Source organism: Condylura cristata, unplaced genomic scaffold (genome assembly GCF_000260355.1).
Source record: "Condylura cristata isolate star-nosed mole 26May11 unplaced genomic scaffold, ConCri1.0 scaffold00022, whole genome shotgun sequence".
In the NCBI taxonomy this organism is placed as follows: domain Eukaryota; kingdom Metazoa; phylum Chordata; class Mammalia; order Eulipotyphla; family Talpidae; genus Condylura; species Condylura cristata.
The window spans coordinates 7,383,835-7,409,892 of record NW_004567123.1 but is presented as its reverse complement, the minus strand read 5'-3'; the positions used below and the strand labels follow the sequence as shown (position 1 = coordinate 7,409,892).

The 26,058-nt window shown below is 38.6% G+C and overlaps 1 protein-coding gene across 2 annotated transcripts in view; it reads right to left on the bottom strand.

Annotated features, from left to right (window-relative positions):
- Positions 1 to 26,058, bottom strand: part of KIF16B (kinesin family member 16B) — a 252,959-nt gene that overhangs the window by 123,256 nt on the left and 103,645 nt on the right. For both annotated transcript variants that reach the window (XM_004687156.1, XM_012728321.1), the window contains exons 13-15: positions 2,779 to 2,898; positions 1,866 to 1,917; positions 585 to 722 (exon numbers count right to left, since the gene is read on the bottom strand). In XM_004687156.1, the coding sequence (XP_004687213.1) occupies positions 585 to 722; positions 1,866 to 1,917; positions 2,779 to 2,898 (310 nt within the window). The remainder of the gene's footprint in view (positions 1 to 584; positions 723 to 1,865; positions 1,918 to 2,778; positions 2,899 to 26,058) is intronic.

Sequence of the window (26,058 nt, the reverse complement as noted above, 5' to 3'; positions counted from 1 at the left end):
GAACTCATGCGGAAGCAGCCTTAGATTCTCAGTGCTGTGCTTTAACCCGCTGCGCCACCAGGGAGGGCCTCTATAATGCTTTTTAAAAGCATCTTTTAAAATATTTATTTATGCCTACATGAACTGGGGTACAGGCCAGAGGTGCAAGGGATGAGAAGATTCACCAGAGAAAGAGTGGGGAACAGAACAGGTGGATTGACTGAAATACCCTCCTGAGAGGAGCAGTGAGTGAGACAGAAGAGATCTGCTGTATCATATGGGTCAGTTCCCTGGCCAGGGATCGAACTCATGCTGCAGTGACTGTGGATAGCTTCACAGTGCTGAGACTTAACCCTTTGTACTACCAGAGCAGTTCCTACAGATATAACTTTTAAGACAACTACATATATGTTCATGTTAATTCAATAAGTCAGTGGGCTTTATAAAGCAATAAACAGGAAATAGCATAATGAAAGAATCTTCATTCTTTTTATAACTAATTGGTACTTAATGCTAAGATGCACATTCCTCCTACCCCCATTACCAGTAACTGGTTTTCCAGCAACAACAGATACAAAGAATTCTGAAAACCAAAACCCAGATACCTTGATTTAGATGTGTGGCCTCCATGATCTGAACCCCATTCACGGAGCATTGAGACCCACTCAGGGGTATAAGAGTCACAGTTCCCCCAACATTTTCAAAGATACAATGTTCACTCTCCAAGTCAAGACCATGAAGAACTAAGAAAAACAAAGGAGAAATTGTTTTCTTTGTATCTAATGCAATGATCTCCAAACTTTATTTTTTCATTTTGAACACTTTTCCATGTTCAATTCTAAAATAAACATTTATTTTAATGAAGAAATTAAATTTGAGGTGTTCATTGTATCAACTGATAGAACCAGAAGTATCTTTTAAATGTTACATTAAGGGGTCCAGGGATGGCCTGTATAAATTGTGGGATTTTAACTTCACTTTCTGAGGGGAATAGTTGAGAAACTTGTTTTCAATGAACAAAACTGAATCATTCTGATTCTGAATAAACTTCCACCACCAGTTACCCAGAGGTCACAAAAAAATAGAACAGAAGGTTCCGGGGGCCAAGACCTAAATGTGATCTCCAAACTTGCAGACACTGGGTTCTGAAGCAGAAAGCTAAGGTGATTCATGCTATCTCAGAAGACTAAAGGGAGCCTCCCACAGCTATACTGGGAAGTACACTGCACAGCCTGCACCACTGATCTCCACAGACCTCTCAAAAGAGGTGTCTGCACGGGTTTAATGAATCACCTATGACCATCCTGAGTTTTCTTGCTTAATGAATAATCAGGCATAGATGTGAATGCCTATCAAATAAACCTACACAATTTTAAGTCAGTTCTTGATCAGCCTGTCAGCAGAACAGAACAAACAGTTCTCTCTGTTCTCCACAGAAATGCACTACTGAAGTTGTCTGTTCACAGAAAACTATATATTATCACTCACTATCATTTATAGCAACCACAAAGGTCATACATATAATTTAACAATTAGAAGAGGCCTGATGCCCAGTTTTACTTAAAAACAACTGAACTTAAGGACTTGTGGGAAATGCTTTTCAACTCTTCTCATTTCACGAAATTTTGTAAATATACATAGGAATGTGTTAGGTTGGTTTGATTAATTAACTTACACATGGCAAGAAAATAAGTTCATCACCAGCAACTATAAAATAACTAAGAAGATACAAGCTTCCCCTTCCAACTCCCATCATTCTATATACACGCCACCACCACCACGAAATTATCTTCTTTTTCTAACTACTCCAATATCAGTCATTCAAGATGAAGCTCTTCATTAATTATGATTTTTAAAAATCATCAGAAAACAATGAAGATTCTCACCAATATCTTGTTCTGTTGAAGCATCTTCTCTACCAACATATGTCTGACCTTCCTGGGAAGAAAAGGCAAGTAAAATTTTTAGTAAGAATATGAGCAATCTGTTTCTCCAGTTTCACTTAGCTCAAGCAACCAGGTGTCAATGGGCTGAGCAGTGGGCAGAGAGGTCACAGCCTCAGTGCCATGAGAGGTATCTGAAGCTCTATAACCCCACCCAACACTGTCTGGGAAAGGACAGTAGAACATGTCATGGCTCAACAATGGTTAGGCTCCTCTGTTAGCACAAACCAATAATTTGCCCATCAAAGCAACCTCACTGATGTTCCTGATCCTTTCTGAAGAGTTTTTCCTTCATTGGCCAGGCGTTCATATGTGTCTGACTACATAATGTATAGGAAGCCACAAAGCACAAAATGCATTACTATTCTCATTTTACATCATGAATCAAAGAAAGAATAATAAAGTCAAGACTACAGCAGCAAATACAGATAATGATGTAGAAATGTGGTTTTCTTATGTAGGAACAGTCTGTTCAAGCATGGTCAATACTGCAGGTAGGTGAAATAACTTCATAATTAATACTACAAAGAATGTACAAAGAACGTATATGTATAAGAGATCTCAGTTTCAGGTACTTGTGACTTTAACTCCTCAGTCTGTCTGCCTTTGTTTATTACCTCCTTCTTACTGGTTCTATAAAATAGAAGGCAAAGCGAATGGATCTTCATTTAGTGTTAGAACTACATAAACAAAGGAACTTCTAATACCATAGAATTCCAGTGCACTGATGAAAATCCCCAAAGGGCTTTAATGCGGTGGCTGTATTCATGGATGTAGAGAAGTGTAATAAAACTTGCTAGTGACTAAGGGAAAAGTTAAAATAAAAATTAGAATGCTTCATGTAAGCAGTTTCTACCTTTAAGTGATATAAGATGATTCCAGTACTCAGAAGGTCATCATCAATGCCAATCAGATGCGGCAGTTCAGAATCCAAAACAACCCCAATTCCTTCTTTCCTGAGTGCTAGAGTTTGTTCCTGAAATAAGGAGGGGAATAAAAGGAAAAAGGTTACTTTGGGGGAAAATAAACTTCATATCGCATTCTATAAAATGTTAAAATGGGCAATATTTTATGTCTCATCAAAAAAGGGGGGACAATCAAAATGGACCCTAGATTTCATGCTGAAATCCTGGTAGATATTCCTGGTAGGAATATACGGCTTATGTCTTTATATAACTTTATTTCACTTAATAACTAGATGACTCCTTATTTAGGCTCTTCCCTCCAGTTACCTGATCAGACTGTGTATGTTCCATAGAGAAACCCTTCCCTATGTGCTGCTTCCCCTTCACTGAGGCACAGATGATTCTGACCTGGGTGCCATTATCATGACTGTCCCTGTCTGTATAAAATCCTACCACCATTAACCACCACCTTCTCCTACAACTCAGCTCCACTAATTTTTCTGTGAAACTCTTGAGAAAATTACCTCTAAAGAGTTTTCTATACTTGTGGTTCTCCATCTGCATCCCCGTACTGTCTCTTGAAGCCTTCTCCATGGAGGCTTTCACATGGAGTTCCATGGAACTCTAGTATCTAAATCACTCCTTTCATGATTTCATCCTGTATTGTAGCTGCAGTCTATATGATGATCACTCTCAAAAATCTAAATCTCTTGACAAACTTCTCCCTTACACTCCATACTCAAGACACATACGTCAACATACCTATAGGAATGCCAGACTGGCAACCCAAATTTAAAACATTGAAAAAACAAGCCTTGAGTCACCCTGCCTCTCACACTTACAATCTATCCTTTCTTAACAAATGCCAATGTTCCTTCAGCTGAGTGGACCAAAAACCACAGCTATACTTGCTTTCTCTTGCTATGCTCTACACTCTACCTTCAAAATATATCACCAAGGGCCTCCCTGGGTGGTGCAAGGGGTTAACTCTCAGCACTCTAAAGTGGTCTGCAGTCACTGCAGCATGAACTTGATCCCTGGCCAGGGAGGTAGGCGACCCATATGGTGCAGCAGACCTCTCCTATCTTGCCCACTGCTCCCCTCAGCAGTGGATTTTGTCGACCTGCCTGTTGTGCTCCCCACTCTGTCTCTAGAGAGTCCTCTCACTCACTCCCACACCTCTGGCCTGTACCCCAGTTCTTGTATGCATAAATAAATAAATCTTTAAAAATATATCCCCGAGGGCCCTCCCTGGTGGCGCAGCGGGTTAAAGCACAGCACTGAGAAGCTAAAGCCACTTCCGCATGAGTTCCATTCCCGCCTGCCCCGGAGGAGACCACATGGCGTGGCAGACCTCTCCTGACCCGACCGCTGCTCCCCTCAGCAGTGTACTTCGTTGATCTGCCTGTTCTGTATCCCACTCTGTCTCTGGTGAAGCCTCTCGCCGCCCCTGCTCCTCTGGCCTGTACCCCAGTTCTTGTATGCATAAATAAATAAATCTTTAAAAATATATCCCCGAGGGCCCTCCCTGGTGGCGCAGCGGGTTAAAGCACAGCACTGAGAAGCTAAAGCCACTTCCGCATGAGTTCCATTCCCGCCTGCCCCGGAGGAGACCACATGGCGTGGCAGACCTCTCCTGACCCGACCGCTGCTCCCCTCAGCAGTGTACTTTGTTGATCTGCCTGCTCTGCTCCCCACTCTGTCTCTGGTGAAGCCTCTTGCCACCCCTGAGCCTCTGGCCTATAGCCCAGTTCTGTATGCACAAATAAACAAATAAATAAATCTTTAATATATGTATATCCCCAACCTAACCACACTCCTCCCTGGAGTATGCTCCATGAGATTTTCACCTTGGACTTGCTTGGAAGTCTCATTCTGCACTTTGCTACCAATGCCACCTTTCCCCTCGGATCCTCCAACAATCCAGGCTACCCCCACTCCTGGCAGTCCCCAGGCTCAGGTCCCCTAAATGGTCTCTCATTTCACTGAGATGAAAGTAAATGTCTTTCTGAGATCCTACAAAGCTCCCAATGACCCTTGCTAGCCTCCCACTTGCTGCTGTCTAGGATTCCACTGATCCAGTTGTCCTCCAAACTTCCACCATCTTAGGGCTTTCGTCATTGATTGCCTTCTGTCATTGTCGATTCTGTCTATTCCCCTAGGACAGGATTTCTCAACTTCAGCACTACTGGCATTTTTGACCATATGATTTTTCATTCTGAGGCTAATTTTTTTTTACTTACTTATGTATACATAAACTGGGGTACCAGCCAGAGGTATGGGGGATGAGAGGAGTCACCAGAGACATAGTGGGGAGCAGAACAAGCAGACTGACTGAAATACACTTGAAATACATGGCTGAGGGGAGCAGTGTGTGAGACAGGAGAGGTCTGCCATGCCATTTGGGTCACTCCACTAGCTGGGGATCAAACTCATGCTGCAGTGGCTGTGGCCAGCTTCTTAGCGTTGTGCTTTAGCCCACTACACCACCAGGGAGAGCCTGAGGCGATGTTTTATGCACTGTAGGATGTTTAACATTTCTGGCCTCTACCCACCAGATACCAGAAACACATAACCATTGCCCAGGACTGTCACAACCAAAAGTGTCTCTAGATACTGGCAAATGTCCCCAAGTAGCAGATCTGCCCCAGCTGAAAACTACCCTACCCAACATACACACAAACATAACTGGGTTCTCACTTCCTCAGATCTCCACTCTAAAGCTATCTTCCCCATCACAACATATAAAATAATAATCACAAACTTCCCTTATTCCAGTTTGTCTTTCTCCTTAGCATTCATCACTATAAGATATGTCTTATACAATTTTATTACCTGTCTGCTGACTAGACTACACTCAGTGCCTAATTTCATGTGTCATATAAAGTACTTCTTCAATATTTGTAAAGTGAGTAAATGCATTCATAGATCTAGGAGTTCATGTAAATTCAGGGAGGAAGTTAATGACATCCCATCAGAGAAGAGAGACTGGTAGACCATAGCTTCAGATCAGGCCCTACTGACACAGCAGACCTGCAAAATGAGACTTCCAAGCAAATCCAAGATGGAAATCAGACAAATTCCAGAAGACTGAAAGTTTGAAGTTGAGCCATATTGAATTCAAAGTCACATTCAAGTACACAACATAGTGCTGCTCTAAAATCACAGGTGTGATGGAAGTAATAGGCAGGAAATTTCCAAGCCACTAGAGGGGTTCTGGTTAAAGACAATCCTAGTGATTCTCTTCCTCACACCCAATCCTATAGCCATACAGAAGTGACTGGGCTCAGCTCTGTAACTTCAGTGCCCAATGCTGTCTGAAATATATCCATACTCCTCATATCCCATGAATAAATGTACCATACCATTCAAATATTAAAAGAATGTACAAAATCTTCCATACTCTAGGTGAAGGGTTCAGAACTTCACAACCTTGCAGGTTAGGGAGCTCCTAAGAGGTTCTGGGCAGGGGGAGTGGAAAGAAGGTGACTATCCCACCCCGCCATTCTTCATCTCTGTAGACAGTTGAGTCTCAAGTGCATATATTGCAGAATGGTGTCATGCAAGAGGGTGACAGAATGAAGAGGCAAAAAGATGTGTTAGAAAAAAAAAACATAAAAATCACCAGTTGAAAGAAACCAATTTAATTTCCCAACCATTAAAAAGATATGCAGAGAAAATGACCAATACATAACCTAGATTCAAGAGAAGGAAATGAAGCGAATCATTGTTCTTCAATTACTTCTCTTATCAGCCAGGCTCTCACTGCAGGGATCAGAACCTCAGGCCTCCAGGTCGACGCTTCAGTAATCTTGATTTACTACACCAAGGCCCTTAAAAATCTCAGCTGAAATGAGCTCTCTAAATAAACCAACCCCTACTCCTACCTCTCCTATACTGATAGACTTCATGCTTTTTCTCCTGCCCACAGAATTCAAACAAAAATGGGAAATATGTGATTTTTTAAAAGATATATATTACAGTGGAGAATTTAATTACACAGCTCCGTTACATGAAACAGTGTCCTGAGTGGAAGGTCAGAAGCTACAGCACCCACACAGACCATGCAGTGTTCCAGGCCTCCAGGCTTGAACAGAACAGGGGAGTGACTATTCTCTTAAGTCCAGAGACATATGTATTTTCTTTTTGCACAGAAGTGGAACATACCACTCTCTCCCATCCCATAAAAAGCAGTATTTTAAACTTCTATAACTCTTACTCTAGAAAAATGTTTTGGATTACATTTCAGTTTAGTTTAGTAGTCCTTATTCTTTAACCACTGAAAAACACTTTTTATATCCTTCTTTGAAATGAGTCTCAGATTTTAAAAATCACTTGAAATTCATAACTTTGAAGCTCTTTGATCAAAAGCATTACTGTTAACACCAATCCGCCAAACTCATGCACACGCAAACACACTTACATGCATAAAATGGGTAAAATCTGAGTTAAGAAGGTTTCCAGGATTGATAATGGAGACAGATGAATTTATGATTAAATGATGCCTTCAAGCTCTATGACATTCAAGCTGCATTCAACTACATGATATTATAAAAGTGTCACCTCATGAAACTAAAACGAGGGTTTAAATCATTGCTCAACTGAAAAAGTAATTTCAGACAAAAAATATCTATCAGGTATAAAATATTTATTGAGTGGCACCTACAGTTATACATAATTTATGAAACACCTCTTTGATAAGATGGAATATTTAACACAGCAAGGACAGCTATCCGAAACTCTTGACACATCAGTTCCCAAGGAAAGGAAGTGGTAAAATAGGTGTAGCTACACATATTATGGCTTGAAACAAAGTTCTTGGCAACCAATATTTGTCTGAAAAAGAAACCATGGTCTGACTAAATCTGTCAAAAAAAAAAACAGTATTGGTTTATTTTCAACATTTTGTAGATTAAATTTGCAATGTGATTGATATGTTTTTCTTCAACCTCTGAATGCAAAATATGGATCCAGTGCCAGGGCACACCATCACTTCTGGTACATTCCAGCAGTTCAGGTGTATTGTAGGCAGGGCTCACATGCTTTATAGATGAGCACATGGAAATAGGGCTCACTGGAAGTGTCTAATGCCATTAGACTCATTTATTAGATGAAGCAAGGATTCTATATTTTTTTAAAATGACAAATTTTATTTTTCCCTCAAATTATGTTTATTGAGGTAAAAGTAGATTTACATTTTGTATCTGCTGCAGGGGTTATAAGTTTAAACCTCTGTAGATGTACACTTTCATAGCCTGTCCACCACCAGTGCCCTGATCCCCTACCATGATCTCCTAGGCCCCATCCTTCCTTGACTTCTTTGTCTTCTCTTGCCTCACTTTTGCAGTCACATATTAAGAATTTATACTGTTTTGGTTTTTTTTTTTTTTTGACTGATCCTGTGTTATGTTTCTGTATTTTTCAGATATAACTGAGATCACCTGGCATTTGTTTTTCTCCTTCTGACTTATTTGTTTAACATTATCCTCTCCAGTTCCACCCATGTTGTCCCAAATAGTTCATCCTTCTTATAACTGACTAGCATTCTATTGTGTCTTTATACACACACCATATTTTTCTGATCCATAATTCTATCTTTGGGCACTTAAGCTATTTCCATGACTTAACTAAGGGATTCTCCCTCTTTTAACCACAACATCATGAGTTATCTAGCACTGTGCTTGACAAACTCAGTAACTTTACTGAAGAAGAAAAAAAAAAAAAAAAGAACCTACTTTCTTGAGAAGCCAACCTAGATCCTGTTTGAGAAATACTGGGAAAACTTTGCCAATATGGCTGCCCATCAGTTAAGAGATTTCTAAGGGTAGGCATTGTGCATTTTTCATAGGTGTTTAGCATAAAGAAACGGTAATCAAGCAAGTACATGACTGAGACTATCTGTCTCCTGCTTTTACACCTGAATGATGCCTTAGCTGTGGCAATGAGGTCTTAATTACATATTGAGTCAGTGATACAGCAGACACAGCTCTACTATCTTCGGAAAAAGGATGCTGCTCTATTAAGAAGCTAGTCTGAATTTTATAGTTCATGGCAGAAAACCATAATTTGGTTTTCTGACTAATTTTGAAAAAATTTTCCCTTTTTCCTTGAAATTCAGTAGCTTAAGATAAAATCTTAATATTAAAAATTCTGTACTCTGAATTTTTGTAGTATGCAATGTATTCTAATCTGTAGGCTCAGTTCTTTTATTTATTTTTCATTTCATGCAAAGTGTCTTGCTTTTATTTTGTTTCATTAGTTGATTATCTACTTCAGGAACACCAATTATCCTTATATTACACTCTCTTTGTCGTCATCTTTTAGGTTCTGATTGCCTTAATATCTTGATCATTTCACTTGTGTTTAACAAAATTATCAAGAGTTTCTTTTTTAGTAATTTGATTTCAATGATTCTATTTTTCCTCTTGATTTTTCTAATTCCATTTATTAGCCCTACAAAAGATGTTGTTCCAAAGCTCCTAGAAGTTTTCTTTAGGTCTATAATGCCCCCTGTTTCATTTTATTCCATTTCCTATTAACATCATGCTTTGTTTATTGAACTCAAGTTTCTCACTAACTTGTTCCACAGAATGAGGCAACCATAAGGAATTTCCTTCTACCTTACCATGAAGTATGTTTTCATTGAGATCTGAATCTTTTGTCTTTTCCATACTGTATATCTTTTTTCTTTCTATTCATCTGCCTATCTGATGGATAATGGTATGTAATTGTCCTATTTTGTTCCTTCATCTCCCGTATTATTTATTGTGTCTGTCTAGAAATCCAAGTCAAGGCAACTCCTTGACTGCTGCCATATCTGTTGTATTTCTAGATCAAAGACTTGGCTAGACTGTATTCTATTGACTGCTGTAGCTAGATGGAATGAGAGAGGGCTGGGAGATCTCAACCAGGTACCATAACGGGTTTGTTTGAATTCCAGGGTGCTGCATTCTCTTCACAAAGGCCATTAAACATCTTTTACTAAACTTCCTGCTGGATAAGCAGCCCTATTTCTCAGGGAAGGTTGCATTCAGACTTCTATTGTTTCAACACATTTTCGTTTACAGAGAGGGTCAGCTTTGCTTGTCGTTTCACGGTCCTTCACTTCATCCCAGTTATCACCATCATTAATGTCTATGATTCCTTAATAAGAAAAAGAAATTCAATTTGCCACTCCCCAGATCTGAGAGTGCTAGCCTCACTGATTCAGCTTCTGAGGTGCAGTTTTAAGAACACCCCCAACCTTTGATTTTTTTCAGTAACCAGACCATGACATTTTCTCATCCTGTAAGTGACTTCATGGTGGTGCTTCTGTTGCAGGGTGGAATCTTCATTTTTATTTTTATTCTTATGTCCTCATTTCTTTGAAATCTATGTCATTTTCAAATACTTCTTTATCAATGAAGAACAGATTTTTATCATACCAAAAGAGAAAGAAAAAAATAAGGGGCTCCCTTTCTGAGGATTTTTTTACATAAAAATATGGAGGTAGGCCCTCCCTGGTGGCGCAGCGGGTTAAAGCCCAGTACTGAGAATCTAAAGCCGCTTCCGCATGAGTTCGATTCCCGCCTGCCCCGGAGGTGACCCGGAGGTCTACGTAGCAGACCTCTCCTGACCCTCCCGCTGCTCCCCTCAGCAGTGTACTTCGTCGATCTGCCTGTTCTGCTCCCCACTCTGTCTCTGGTGAAGCCTCTCGCCGCCCCTGAGCCTCTGGCCTGTACCCCAGTTCTGTATGCACAAATAAATAAATCTTTAAAAAAAAAAATATGGAGGTAAAAACATGGGCACAAGGCAACACTGGACATTTTGTTTAACTGAGAAGCCTGGAAAATGAGCTGGAAAACCAGGTATAAGGATCTCTATTTGATTCAGAAAATAGGAATCCGATGAGAATTTTAAAAATAAATCAGTTGATACTTCAAAAGATGAATCTGTCAAAGACTTCAGGATGACTTGGGAATAGAGGGTTAAACAGAGGCTGGATTGTAATGGAAAAGGTAGCTGGACTCTATGTGACCAACCGCTTAAGACATACAGACCTGAAGATGTCCTTCTCACTGTTGTACATATCTTTCTAAATGTGAGGAAAGGAAATTAATTTGTTAAGAATTGCAAAAATCGGGCCCTCCCTGGTGGCGCAGCGGGTTAAAGCACTGCACTAAGAAGCTTAAGCCACTTCGCATGAGTTTGATCCCCGCCTGCCCAGGAGGAAATCCACATGGCGAGGCAGACCTCTCCTGACCCGCCCGCTGCTCCCCTCAGCAGTGTACTTCTTCGGTCTGCCTGTTCTGCTCCCCACTCTGTCTCTGGTGAATCCTCTCATCCACCGCATCTCTGGCTTGTACCCCAGTTCTGTGTGAGTAAATAAATAAATATTAAAAAAAAAAAGAATTGCAAAAATCCGATAAATATCCAGATTGCTATTGCTAGGGGGGAAAAAAATGAAATACTGATGTTGCCTTGTGATACTTTCCAGAAAACTCAACAACAGGTAGATAATGTTGACTTGTTAAAAATCATTCACCAATTTGACTATCAAGTGATGTCAAGTAATTCACATGTTTCTTTTATAATATTTGAATGACAGTCATTGTCAACAAAATTTAATCCTAAATCCTGCAAGTACACCACAGCTGGACTTGACCAGTAGCTACTGTTTCTTGTACATTCTTTTGCACACAGAAAGAATCCTGTTCATTAACATAAAAGAAGCAAGTAGTCACCAAGTTCACCAGAAAGTCCATGAAGCCGCCTCTTCATTTGTCTGACACCATCCCATCTTTCTCCATTCATTGTCCATGCAACTTGAGCAAGCAATGAAAAGATATAGGACTATCTTCTTCATACTCCTCCAGGAATATATTTTTTTTATTAATTTTGCTATTTTCCCATAGAGAGTGATGAAGTGAATAAAAAATAAATAAATAAATAAATAAATAGAATCAGCTATCTAGCATTATGCTTGATGCCTCTGCAAAACTGGTTGGTAATATGTAATCCTCGATTAATTACTCCCTTTAAATAAGTCTACTTTAAAGAAAAAAAAAAAAAAAGAGGCCACCCCTGGTGGTGCAAGGGTTCGAAGCACAGCACTATTAAATTCTCTACAGCCACTGCAGCACGGGTTTAGTCCCTTGCCAAGGATCTGACCCACATGCCACAGCAGATATCTCCTGTCTCACCTGCTGCTACCCTCAGCAGTGTATTTCTGCCAATACATCTTTTCTGTTCCCCATTCTGTTTCTGGTGAATCCTCTCACCCTCAAACTCTGGCCTGTACCGCAGTTTTTGTATGCACAAATAAAAATAAATCTTAAAAAAAATTATTATTACCATCTATTAAAAAAGGAGAGGATGAGAGAAGGGAAAGAACAATTTGTGAAGTTAAAGATTAAAAATTAAAACTGAAAAGGTCTGGCAGATACCACAAACATAGACCTATAAGGGAAGTCAGGTATCAGTCTCCAGAAAGAAGGTTCCAGAAAGGAGGTTCCAGAAAGGAGGTTCAGTGGGAAGGCAGAATTAATATACAGGCTGGGAGTGAGGGGAGGAAAAATGGGAAGAGCCAAGTGCCTAGAAAGCACCCTAAGCTTGCTATTCACTCCAAAGCCCCACGGCCAGACTATCAGTAAGATGCATCAGCTCTACCTGCATGACAAGGTCTGAATCATACAAACTATCTGTCACCAGTGCTAGTGACCTGGTCTAGCTACTACATACCTGGAGTCTCTAACATTCCCCAACTAGTCCTTTTGCTTTTTCTGTCACCAATCTAAAAGTTCTTCTCCATACGGAAGCCAGAGCCATCTTTTCAAAATATCAAAAAGATGGTCATATATAAAACCCTACAATGGATTCCCACACATTTATAACAAAAAAGTCCCCCACATCTCACTTCCTTTGGCCTGTGACCACCTATTCAAACTTAGCACGTCTCACTCCATCCAACTCACAACACTCTAGCCTGAGTGGCAGCTGCATTTCCAGTACAGGACTTCGGCACATGCTATTGTCTCTGCCTGGGAAATTCTCCCCCTAAATCTTTATGGCTTGCTCCTTCTTGTCAGGCAGCTCTAGTCAAACAAGCAAACTGTCTCCCTACAGATCAAAGACACCAGTGAGAAATGCAGACAAGCCCTTCGCTCAGATCTCTTGCCTCCAACATCACTCGTCAGCTACTCTACCTGGCTTACTGTTTGCCAAGACACATGGTTATCAAAATCATGTATTACTGGCTGCTCCTCCAGACAGCAAACAGTGAGCCCAGGACAAAAAGCTGAGCTCAAAAAAGGGAGACAAGATAGAGTCAAACTACTGATCAGTATCCTTATTAGTGGGCATACTGAGGGGCACACTAGGACTCCCAGACTTATACATCCTAAAGGGATTCTACCATTAGTCACACTAAAGTAACTCTTAGAGTGAACAAATTTTAATATAATTAGTGTACACAGAGAGTGAAGAAAAGAAAGGATAAAACACCCAAATACCCAACCCCTTATGGGTAAATAACCAAAGCAGAGCCACTGAGGCCCAAAAGCCTGCCACAGGTCTAAGGAATCTTCTGGGAGGGAACCACAGGAAAAGGGCGGGAGGGCCCAGGTACATCTGACAGGAAAGGAGCAAAATCAAGATAACGGCTGTCATTGTCAGCCTCTCCAAATATCTCTCATCCACATCTCTTCCAAGTGTCTCCAAGTGTCTCTCCTCCATGTCCCTGGAACAAGTCCAAAGCTAAAAAAGCAAGCCAACTCTTTTTCTTTACATGTCTCCTCCTGTATCTCCTCTGTGTCTCAGGCTCCCTTACCTAAATCTTTACCACTCCATTCTGCCCTTCATTAGGTGGGACAGGGAACATGGAATCTCCCCCCCCTTTTTAGGACTTACCACCAGTACATACTGACTTCTGACACTAGAACTGAGAGGGTCTCTTATCAATCATATTTTCATGCTCCTTGCTATACAAAAATAGATGTTGAACCTCAAAAGCATATTTAAAATGGTGAAAGAATGTCAGCAGTTCATAAGGTAACCCTGTATAAATATAAAGGTTTGATTTTAAGAGGTTAAAACCATTAAGTAATTTATCAAGTATCCAAAACATCTGTACCTAGCATCATGAAGTTGATATGAGATTGGCATCTATTATAAGAGTTGAAGTAGGAATGCAAAAGTCTTGCTTTTAAATGACTGAAACAATTCACGTAACAATATCTGTAGGCGAGAGACACATTCAGAACAGTGCCAGATTCAAAAGGACAGAAACAGAATACCATGTCCTTGGTAAGTACCAAACCCTTTAGGTACTTACAACCTAAATTTCTTGGCTTCATTGGTAGCAGGTCCCTAAACATTAGGTAGAATTAATATTGTCCTTTTAAAGAAACAAACTTTGGGTAGTTCAATTTTCACTATACTTCCGACTGTAGAAACATCATTCTTTATTTAAACATTGAACAACTAACTGTTGGCAGGCAATTCCGTGAAGATGCTGTATAGATCTTTCAGATGAAATAGTTCTCTGCTGGCTGAGCAAATCATCCAGCTGTTGGTGTTTAAATTATGCAAAATGCATAATACCAATTAAAGAAATTACTTGTGAAAATATGCAAGAGCAAATTTCCTCACATTAATATTTAACTAGACTTTTTAAGTAAAGCAAGATCTTGTGATCACAAATACTTTAGTATATTTGACCTAAATGGAAGTCCAAAATATTCTAGAGGGCTCACCAGAAGGTTTTACAAGTCATTTCTATACAATATAAATTTGAACACAAGGTAAGAAAGCTAAGTGAGGGGATGATTTTGATCAACTTAAGTGGCATATTGTAAACCAGGAAGCTTCAATCTGTCATGGATCTTAAACTTTGGTACTATAAAGCTGGTGTATTCATGGTTCTTACCCAGAAAATATATCACACTCATCTCCACCTGAACTTTTTGCTCAAGTGATTAAGTCTTCTTGAGACAGCATTTTTAGTTTCTTTCTCTACCTGAATCTCACCTATCCTTTCCCTCTCCCTAGGAAACATTTAGAGGTTGATGAGTTCAAAATGGATCCTTCTTCCATACTGACCACAGTTCTCTAGCTGAATTACTTGGATCTTGGTCAAAAAACAAGTGGCTTTACAGCTGTGCATTGCTTGTTTCTCCTGCTAGACCAGGAGATAACCAAAGGAGTTTTGTTATGCCTGAGTCCCAAACAAAGTCTTTTTACATGAACATGATTCAAACTTGGATATTTTTTATGTTCCCAGGAATTTCACATCCTGGAAACAACCTAAATATTTTTTGTGCACCATAAGAGAGGACTAATACCTCTTTTCTACTGTTATTCAGAGGATGGTCAAAGGGATAAATACTGTGGTTTATCACCATGAACATCCTCAACTTACAGTAAGCTGCTTCTATGACTTATTCTACTAATATTTAATGAGCATCAGGAACTTCTCAGTGCTCCATCTATGCTGGAGATGTTCCAGTGAACAAAATAAATAATCCGTTATATAATATGTGTATTTATCTCTATATTGCTACCTCTAGATCTGGATCTATTGTCCATATGTAATTATGTAATTATATCTATAATTATATACAACCACACCTGTTTCACTGCATTGTGCTTTACTGTGTCTTACTGATACTGTTCTTCCTACAAATTGAGCAACCTTGTGTCCGGCAAGCCTACTGGCCACAGATTTTCTGACAGCATGAGTTCACTCTACTTTCTATGTCACATTTATTAAAGTTAAGCACTGATTTTTTCAGACATAATACTATTGCATACTTAAAAGATTAAAATATAACTCAAATATAACTTTTATTTGCATTTGGAAAATACTTGTGTTATGCTTTATTTCAATATTAGCTTTGCTGCAATATCTGAAACTGAACCCACAATATCCCTAAGTTGGACGTGTAGCTATTTTACTAATATATATATATATATATATATACACACACACACACACACATTTATTATTACAGCTATATATCAATATATTAATCTCAAGATATATTAATCTAAATCTACTATCACTGGTATAGAGAGTAGTTGTTATCACTAATGCCTATATTTTGCTCTCTTCTGTTAGAGTAAGTAGAATTATAAAAAAAAAATGTAAACATAAAACCTAAACTTCACAACTATCACTTAAACGTGATAGTTTTTTTCCAAATAACGTTTAACAGGACCAAATTATTGCCCATCAACAATTTACATAGACTTTTAGAGTTATAGCAAAATCAATGCCATTGCACAAAGCTGAACACTCATGGGCCACTCATGTCTAGACATAGAATGTATGCTCTTCACCCCAATTCATGTCATCACTCAGTATAGTATGCCCATAAATAACATGCAGTGCCTAAGAAAAACGGACGGGCCTTTCTATGGTTCCCATGAATAAGAAAAAACTCCTAACTTTGAACAAAGTAATGAATTAGTCTGACATAAATTCTTCAAAAGAGTCAGCATCATCAGTCAAAAAAGACCTGAATGGCGAGCACTCCCCAGCCCAGAACACACTTATCATACAGACTCAGAGTGTGACTGGTCCAAATCAAAAGGAACATTTGCAGGGCTTTAGGTTTCTACTTAAGAGCACCCCTATGAAGCAGCTGTTACCACTACCACACCACCCCTCCATTCAGAAATAAGAAAATGATCCTTAAAGCCATTGTACCATTTAATGAAATTATACAACTATACCCAGAATAATTGCCCAAAGCTGCTATCGTTTAGAGTTCACATATATAAGTTCATGCTTTCCACGTTTTTTATCAGCACTTTACTATTCATTTCTATTGTACTGATCATTTAAATAGACTCAGTATGTCTTCTAAGTCTATGTAAATGAAGGGAAAAAAACATTCCTTAAATCTCAATAAACTCCAAAAGGAAGATTTGTATGTGATGAGAAAACAAAGAACTTTTCAGTTATCCTTTATCAGCAGAAATCACACTTAAATAGCCTGATAATGTTTTCAGTGAAAATGTACCAATTTCCAAAAGCACCAGGAACACACTAATGAAAATAAAACTTAAAACTCTATGTGGACGTGCACAAAGGCGCCTCTGCATGATTTCGTGATACCACACAGCATCTGGACTCCTAAGTCTTAAGTAAGCAGAAAATAAACAAATATTAAAGCAAAACTTCTCTAGTTCACCTTTTTGTAGGGCTTTTTTTTTTTTCCATTTTTTTAAACTTATTTGTGCATACAGAACTGGGGTACAGGCCAGAGGCTCAGGGGCAGCGAGAGGCTTCACCAGAGACAGAGCGGGGAGCAGAACAGGCAGATCGACGAAGTACACTGCTGAGGGGAGCAGCGGGCGGGTCAGGAGAGGTCTGCCACACCATGTGGTCACCTCTGGGGCAGGCAGGAATCGAACCCATGCAGAAGTGGCTTTATCTTCTCAGTGCTGTGCTTTAACCCGCTGCGCCACCAGGGAGGGCCTTGTAGGGTTTTTTTAAACCATTCTTTTACATAAAACAGGAGAGCTTATCATTAAAAAAAAAAAAAAAGTATTAGTATTAGAAGGAGGTTTCTTACACTAGGTGAAAAAAATGTGGAATCTAATTCCTGGATGCTGAAGATTCATTTCTTGGCCATGAGAGCCGGGATTATTACTAAAAGGAAATTTAGAAAAAGGAAGGGAGAGATAAAGTGAGAGGGAGGAAAAAGAGGAGTAAGAAAGGAAAGGACAAGGAAAGGGCAAACTTCCTACTTCTCAGAATTTCCTTCTGGAAGATGCACGCTCCAATTACTGACCAGTGAGTAAAGACCATCCCTCAATAAGTGAGCGGGCTCATTGCTTCATTTTGTTAATAAAAAAATCTGTTTTTTAACAAAAATACAGTGCAAGTTCCCTTTCCTCTATTATCTATTAACCTAATACTCTCCCAATCACTAAAAACAATGTTCATGTATTGAATTAAAAGGAAAGCAGCTTACACCACAATTAGGGACAGCCTGTCAACAGCACATATCACTAAAGAAGTTCCTGCTTTGGCTGTGCAGTAAACTTGGGGGAAAAGAAAGAAAGACCAGCACAGAGGAATGTGACCCTACACTCTTGGATATGACAAACACAACATATCCCCTATTAACCCAAGAAGTTAATACTTTCCAATTAGTCTGCCTTTGAGTATTCACGGGGTTTACATCACAACACAACGCTTTAGTTGAACACCAGTTCCAAAGACTAGCTCCTCCTCTTCCTATCAAATTAGCAGGGATATAAAAGTATGTCTGGGTTATATAAATACTTTTATGGTCAACAGTATTTTACATGATTATTCTTCTGATATACTTACACTTTGAAACATCGTTAATATACCTTGAGCAAATGTGCCTTTAGTAAATCAAAAAGGCACATTCACTTATTATGCAAGAGGACTTTCAAAAGCTCAAGTAAAATTTTGAATGCTGACTGCACACGGCCCCAAACAGGAAACATAACCCACTTTAAGAAGAGAAATTACATTTGCAAGCTGTTTGCAAGTCAAGTCTATATGGCTAAGGTTGTAAAGCTGTTTAAGGAAAGAAACATGTCAAAATAAAAAATGAATTGCATTGTCTGACCTGGTGAACAAAATGAAAAGTACACGTGCAACACTTTGTAACCACACACTTCAATTATTTTGCTAATAAGTGCAATATTAGCCACTTACCCAGACATCTAACTTCTTACAATCACAGCTAGTCAAAAGTAAGCAACAAACTCTTTCCAAACTCTAAAATTTCCACATCTTCATTTATTAAAAGCTACTCGTTCTAAACTGATACAATCATTTTGGGAAATTTGGGTAGCATGCCTATAGTTAAAGAATATCTACACCCTGGACCCAGCATGCCATCCTACACAAGCACTTCTACCGTACAAATGCAGCTGGCTATTCTTACATGTCTTGTGTGCTAAGGCATTCTTTAAAAAAGTCCAGAGTACTGGCGGCAATCCCGCCCACCTGTGACTAGGCAAGTGTCTCTTTGCTGACCTTCTCCTCTTGCAAAGCAGCAGCTCTCCTCCCAAGGCTGACCACCTGTGACCAGGTGGACTCTCTTTTAACAAACCTGTCCACTTTAGAGGCAGTGCTCTCTGCCTGCTTGTGTCTGTAAGTGCCCTTTACTCTTGTCTCCCTTTTCCTTTTGGATATACATATGAAAAAAATTAGACTATTAAAAAAAGAAGAACATTATTTTATAACAATAAAATACAAATTTCAGTGTCCATAAGTAAATTGTTACTAAAATACATATTCCTTGTTGGCTCATTTATGTTTTGTTACAAGCTGCTTCCTACAGAGAGCAACAGATGGGGCAGGTAGTTATGCAAGCATTGTAGTCCATGAGGAGGGATTAGTCACTGCACAGGCCTTTACAGAAGCAGTTTGTTGATCTCTGCACCACAGATTACTCAAAACTTTTCAGGTAGAACTACCATAACAATACCGTAAAAAAAAAAAATGCATACTACCATGTCCATAAAGAGCAAAATGGGTAAACTGTCATTCATTCAGACAAGGTAATAATATATTGTAATGAGAATGAATAAACAACTGTTACAGAAAACATTCAGGATGAATATTACAAACCTAACCATCAGCCTGATGGGGAAAACTCATGGAATTTTTCATGTATCTTTTGAATGTTTTTTTTCATAGTTCAAAAACAGGCAAAATCATCTATATGGACAGAAGTCAGGATAATGGCCACCTTTCACAGGAAAGAGAAGTGACAGAATGGAATTCTGGGGCTCAGAATGATTTGTCTCTATCAGGAATTTGGTCACAAGAAGAATTTTGTAAATGGAATTCAAACCAGACACAAGATTTCTGTACATGCTTGTCCTATGTCAATACCACAATATAAAATATACTAAACTTGAAAAAAAGATTACATGGAGTGGATTATATAACTTCTTGACCTACTACAAAATGGACACTGCTAATGAGAAATGAGGAAGGACGAGACTGGGAGAAGCAAGGGTGGGGGTAACAATAGTTAATGTGGTCCAGAGGCAAAAATAAAATGCTTTGCACATTTAGCATTTAATCTGTGTTCACTACTGCTTCTGTTATGCAAGATACTCAACAACACAAAATGTGGGACATTTGGTGCACTTGGTGCAATGTACTGAGTAGAGCACCATAAAATTTACCTAAGTTTCATCACAATGACATCAGGGGAACTAAAGGGTACTAAGGGTGGCCTTAATACGACCAGAAAGAATTACTCTTCACCTTTTAGTTGCTTGCTGTTTTAATTATACCACACAGCCACGCCAAGATATCATCCCCCAATGGTGCCACAATGAAGGTCTGACCATTTTCCAGATGTACAGTGACATCGCCTCCCTTTCCATTAATTCTTTCAGTGTTAATATCGACCCCCAAAATAAATGTCATCACAAGTATTAAGATGCTGTTCTACTGTTCTGCTATAGTTAAGTTCATATAAGGGTGTGTAGCCTTTTTGTGAAAAATTTCTACCACAATTGGGTAGCATGTTTTATAGCTCTAAGAGATAAACTTCTGCAATCTAAAAAACTGAATTTTGTAGCAAATGTTTTACAATCATTTCTGATAATAAGGGCTCTACACTGATATTAAACTATCACTGGCAATTCATCTTGGACAACTTTGTAAAGGATGAAAAACTAAAGGGCATATAAATTTAGAACTGTGCTAGTGTAAAAAAAAAAAACTGTGCTAGTGTTCTGTTACTGCATAACAATGGACCACAAACTTAATATGAAACAAATTCATTATATTATAGTTTCCATGGGTCAAAAGTCTGGACAGAGGTTACCAGTCTCTGCTCAGTGTTCACACGTTAACAGTCAGAGATACTGGTCGGGCCTGTAGTCTCATTTGAGCTCAGGGTCCTCTTCCAGGTCTAATGAAATTGTTTATCAATTTTAGTTCTTTATAGCTGTTGAGACAGAAATTCCAGTTTCTTGCTTGCTGTTGGCAAGGGGCCACTCTCAGCATCTAAGTCTTACCCTCAAGTCCAAGTCAAGTGGCCCTCACCACATGACAGCTCACTGCCTCAAAGTCAGGAGAGTCTCACTCTGACACAGTGTAACATAATGGTAGCAGTGACATCCACCATATTCATAGGTCTCACCAGCACTTGAAAGATCACATAACATGTGCACAACAGTGGCAGGAAACTAAGATCTCAGGTTTCCACAAAAGGGTGGAAATCATTTAAACTTTAAAATTTAACATTGTTTTCTAAGACACTTGAGTCTGAGGTTTTAGAGGATATTAGCTAAAACTACTAAATTCTTACACTTGATTTCTGTACTAATTTTTAAACTAATGGAAAAATAAACTAAATTTTTCTAAATTTGATTTCTACCAATAATAAAAATAATGTGTGCATCTATGTGTGTTTGTCTGTCTATCTACCGATCAATCATTGCCACAAACCAAAATATTTGAAGGAATATTCAGTAAGAGGAACAGACTGAAGCTATCCTTTTTATTATGTCTGCCCCCAAATACTACCAGCCCTTCCTTATTCTTCCTTCTCTTTTTTTAATGCTATTCCCTGAAACGCGTTAGGGAAGCATTATTATCAGTGGATTAAAGAGCTTGATCCTTCCTCTCATCTTTACTGCAACACTGAACTAACAAAAGAGGCTAGACTGGCACAGAAAATAAGAAAAGACATCATATTCTTTTCACCTACTTTATGCATCAAATTATGTATAAATAGAAGATTATGCAGAATAGAGGCGATAACAACAACCCATATTGTTCATCAAAGAAAGAACCGCTTCTCCAGATTTGTGGATTCCTCCTACAGGAATCCTATAATACTTGCTTTATAATTAATATATTTCTCACATGCCCAGTGAAAAAACAAAAGCACTCACTAACTTATAGTCATTTCCATGGTTGTGAGGTCAAGATTATGCCTACATCTGTACTTCCTGGCACACATGTAGGTATTTCATCATTGTTAGGTGAATATTGTGGGGTTTTGTAAGATAAGACAAATAATATTAGTAGGACAAGACATATCAGCTCAGTCAAAAAATTCTCCTTTTAGAAAACAATTTCTTAATTCTGATATTTTCATTGCTGCTTTGAACAAGGACAAAATAACAGGATCATCTCAATATGGGGCAGTACTTACTACAGATATAAGGGTTGATAGACACTGTAGTCCTGTGTTCTGTTTTGGATAGTACTTGGATATTCTGTCCAGTATTAAGTCCCAGAACTTCAGAAATGCTGGATGTCAGGATTTTTCAGCCTCTACAGACACTTCATGTTGGGCTAGTCAGAAGTGGCAGCATTCTGTCATCCCACTTCCCATTACAACCTTGGGCTTCCATGTGAAAGGTGATCTTAGATGTACTACTCTCTCTCAGTTTTTAAAACGTGGGGTAACACTACTCATCTCAGATTACATGCAAGCTTAAATAAGAGGGTATAAACAAAGCACTCAGCACTTAGTATAACAGTGCCTGGATCCAAGCAAGAATTCAATAAATGATACATTTTTGTACCTTAATCATTATTGCACATAAGTGTTTCTAAAGAGTGCTAAACTTTCCTTAGAAACAATAGATTTCTCCCTCGACATGGTGTGATCATCTCAGACAGCCTTGTCCATGCTGACATATAAGTCCACAACAAGTTTAAGGTGGGTGACCTGGGATCTACTGTTTAAAATTATCAACAGACTATCATTTCAACTAATTCTTTCTGTATTGATGATGCAGTCACATGAATAAAATTCAAACTGTTAAAGAGTATGCAATGAGTGGGCCCTCCCTGGTGGTGCAGCGGGTTAAAGCACAGCACTAAGAAGCTTAAATCACTTCCGCATGAGTTCGATCCCCGCCTACCCTGGAAGTGATCCACAGGGCCTAGCAGACCTCTCCTGACCTGCCCGCTGCTCCCCTCAGCAGTGTACTTTGTCGATTTGCCTGTTCTGCTCTTCACTCTGTCTCTGGTGAATCCTCTCACCCTCTGCATCTCTGGCCTGTACCCCAGTTTTGTATGAATAAATAAATAAATCTTTAAAAAAAAAAAAAAGAGTATGCAATGAGAATGCTCCCTCTCTCTCCTATACCCCAGCCAACCAGGCTCTTCCCCTGAGGTTTTAGTGGATCCTGGCAGAGACACAGGAACAGATGCGTATGACTATTGTTTTGCCTCTCTCACTTTTTGTGCAGTGATAGAGTCTGCTGAATACTATTTTCAGCCCTGTTTCTCTTTATCTTCTGTACTTAATATTTGTGGAGCTCATGCCACATCATTATATTAAAAAAAAGCTACCTCATGTTTTATACAGTTGCACCCTAATTTAAACTGATCCTCTACTCATGGACATTTATGTGGCTCTCAGAATCCTTCAAATGTACATTATTGCCAACAGTGCTGCATCCACAATGAAGCTTTCTGTGTTGGTTGAGAGAAAGGACAGACATTCATAATTATTCTCATACATCAGGAACAATAACTGCCCTCAGACCCTATGTTCCAGATGACCTAAATTCTATATTAAACTGAAACCAAAACCCATCCACTGTTTCCAAAGGTGAAGTGTCTGCAACACAGAAATTTATTAAAAAAAAAAAATTTGGAGGGAGAGGAGACAAGAAAATAAGAATGAATAATTAAATATATATGCACATACACCTTTCCATCCAATCTTGTTGCAGGTGTGTACATATCTTTTTTTCTAATCTGAACTCATTCCAACTAGGGATTTTACAAGGAAAAATTCAAAGATACTTTTAAGTGAGTAATTTGAATAACAAAAGAACATTTCTTAGAATTCCAAGTGCTTTGTTACAACCAATGAACCCAATGAACGGTATTGATGGTCATTTTTGATAAATATGGACCTCATATCACTTCACATTTTTGCCCAGGTTACCACTTTTACTGGGGAAGCAGGTAAGGGAGGTGTGTCAAATTCTATTTTATAGAATCTCTGGGTGTTTAAGTGGTGACAGTAAGGTCCAAAGCTGAACAGTTCAGAGTATGGTCTGCAAACTATTTGCTGCAGTTTAACAATAAGTATAGAAATCAAGTATAATAACTATAGAAACTAAAAATACAATTGGACAGAGTAATTTGTGAACATTGCTCTAATAATAAATTTGGTGTTTCACTTATTTTTCATTTCATTAAGTAATTTGTTTTCAAGGTATTTCAGAGAAGTAGCAATATGCAATAAAATTTTAGATTAAAAAATGTCTTTAAAAACTTCCATTTGACTATCTCATGTGTCTATAACCTCCTCTTCCTGTAGGTTTCGGCTAGAAGGGACTGACTATAGGAACGGGGAAGGCCAAGGTTGCTGACTAAATTCCCTCATATCCCATGACATGTACAAAGATGTCACAGGGAAAAGGAGGTTGTCATTTCCAAAAGCAAACTTCACCTTTCTGCATCAGCTACACAATGGTCTACGAGAAAGAGCTGAGTGCTGTCGTGATCAGTGCGATGTGGTGACATACATTTGAAAAGATGTGAACCTATACCTCTAAAATCATACACAGCACTATAAAATACATTACCTCAAATCAAGAAAAATAAGAACACAATCAGGTATGAGGATGCTCTTTGTTAAAAAGTAAATTCAAATGTTTATGAGAAACCATCAAGGTAAATCCATTGTGGTTTTGAGAACAATGTCATACATTACAAGATTCCAACTCCAGCAACACTGTATTGGTTACCCAGACACCAGACCAGGACTAATTGTTACTTTAATTAATTAACTGGGTGTCCAGCTTCAGTGGACATTTTTTCAAGTCACTGTATATATCTCGTGGCTGCAGCTTAGCTAGTTGCAAGCATGCTGCCCCATCCTGACTTCACTAACACTAGACTACAGAAATATTTATGTCTGCATCTCCATGCACCATAATAATGTTGTCAATTTATGCTTTATTAATCCAATTAACATACAGAAATGTTAAGTAACAGAAATCTACAAAATTGGCACAATTTCTTAAAATAGACCCTAAGACAGAGAGAGAGAGAGAGACGGGGGGTGGGGGGGGAGAGAGAGAGACTATAGTTTATAGCTACCAGGCATTCATTAACCTTAAAAAACAAAACTCCATGGATTCAAATTGCTAAACAGCAAAAATGTTGATCTAATTACTAGAGATCACCCTATTTAAACCTTAGGTAGTGTATAAACTTAAGCTTTCAACATCATTTAAGCACTCTAGGTAGAAGTTCACCTTTCAACCTAGTAGTAAGTGCTCCTAAATAAAACATGTGGATGAACTTAAGAAATTGTTAAGACTCAAAACTGAAGAATAAAAATAGCCACCCACTGCATGTTCATCATATCTGTTCCCATTTTGCCTCTTGAAAACAAGAACCTTTAATTCTGTAACCTGGTCTCCCCAATCCCAGCACAGGGCAGATACTTAAACACGAAATGAATATTCCCTTGCAAACTCGTGAGCACTTTAAATCCTTCAAATTATGTTCTATACTTGAAAACAGGAAAAGAGGAGAGTTTAATACATCTCTTTAGGGGCTTATCTGATTTACTTTAAATGTGGGCCACTTAAAATTGTCACTTCATTTTTCTTTCCCCCTCTTGTTCTAAAAGATTTAATATGGCCTGAAAACCCTGCCCTTAAATTAGATAGTTACAGGTAGGTAGCAAATCACAGAAATTCATTCTGATGTGAGAAAGTCTTATTGTTTTTGATTATCTTCTTGAGTTAAGATCAGAGACTGCCTCTAACTCCACTGCTCATGAGAAAAAGAGTAGCAGGATTCTAGAAAGTGACTTGCCATGTTATTAAAGAAAGAAAATTTGTGCTAGAAACCTATACTGGAAAATTCTATTAAAAACATCCAAACCAAGTTAAGAGCTCAAGTAAAGTTTTGGTTTATGGTGGCACCTAGCCTACCTATACCTATCTCTGCATTGAAAGACTAAAGAAAATACAGAAGGAAATGCAAACTACTGACAGACAGACCTTAGCAAAAGGTGTAGACCTCAGCAAGACACATTACTATGGTATTATTGGTGATAATAATGGATTATTTGGATAATAGATTATTTTGAGTTATGATGAATTGTGAGACCTTGCAGACTAATGAGATATTTTTACCTCTCTCTTTAACTACCTAGAAGAATAAAAACTATTGTATTACCCAGAACTAGGATTTTTAACTGAAATGATCTATCTTTCAAAGAAGCCTATCTACATGGCAGGACAAA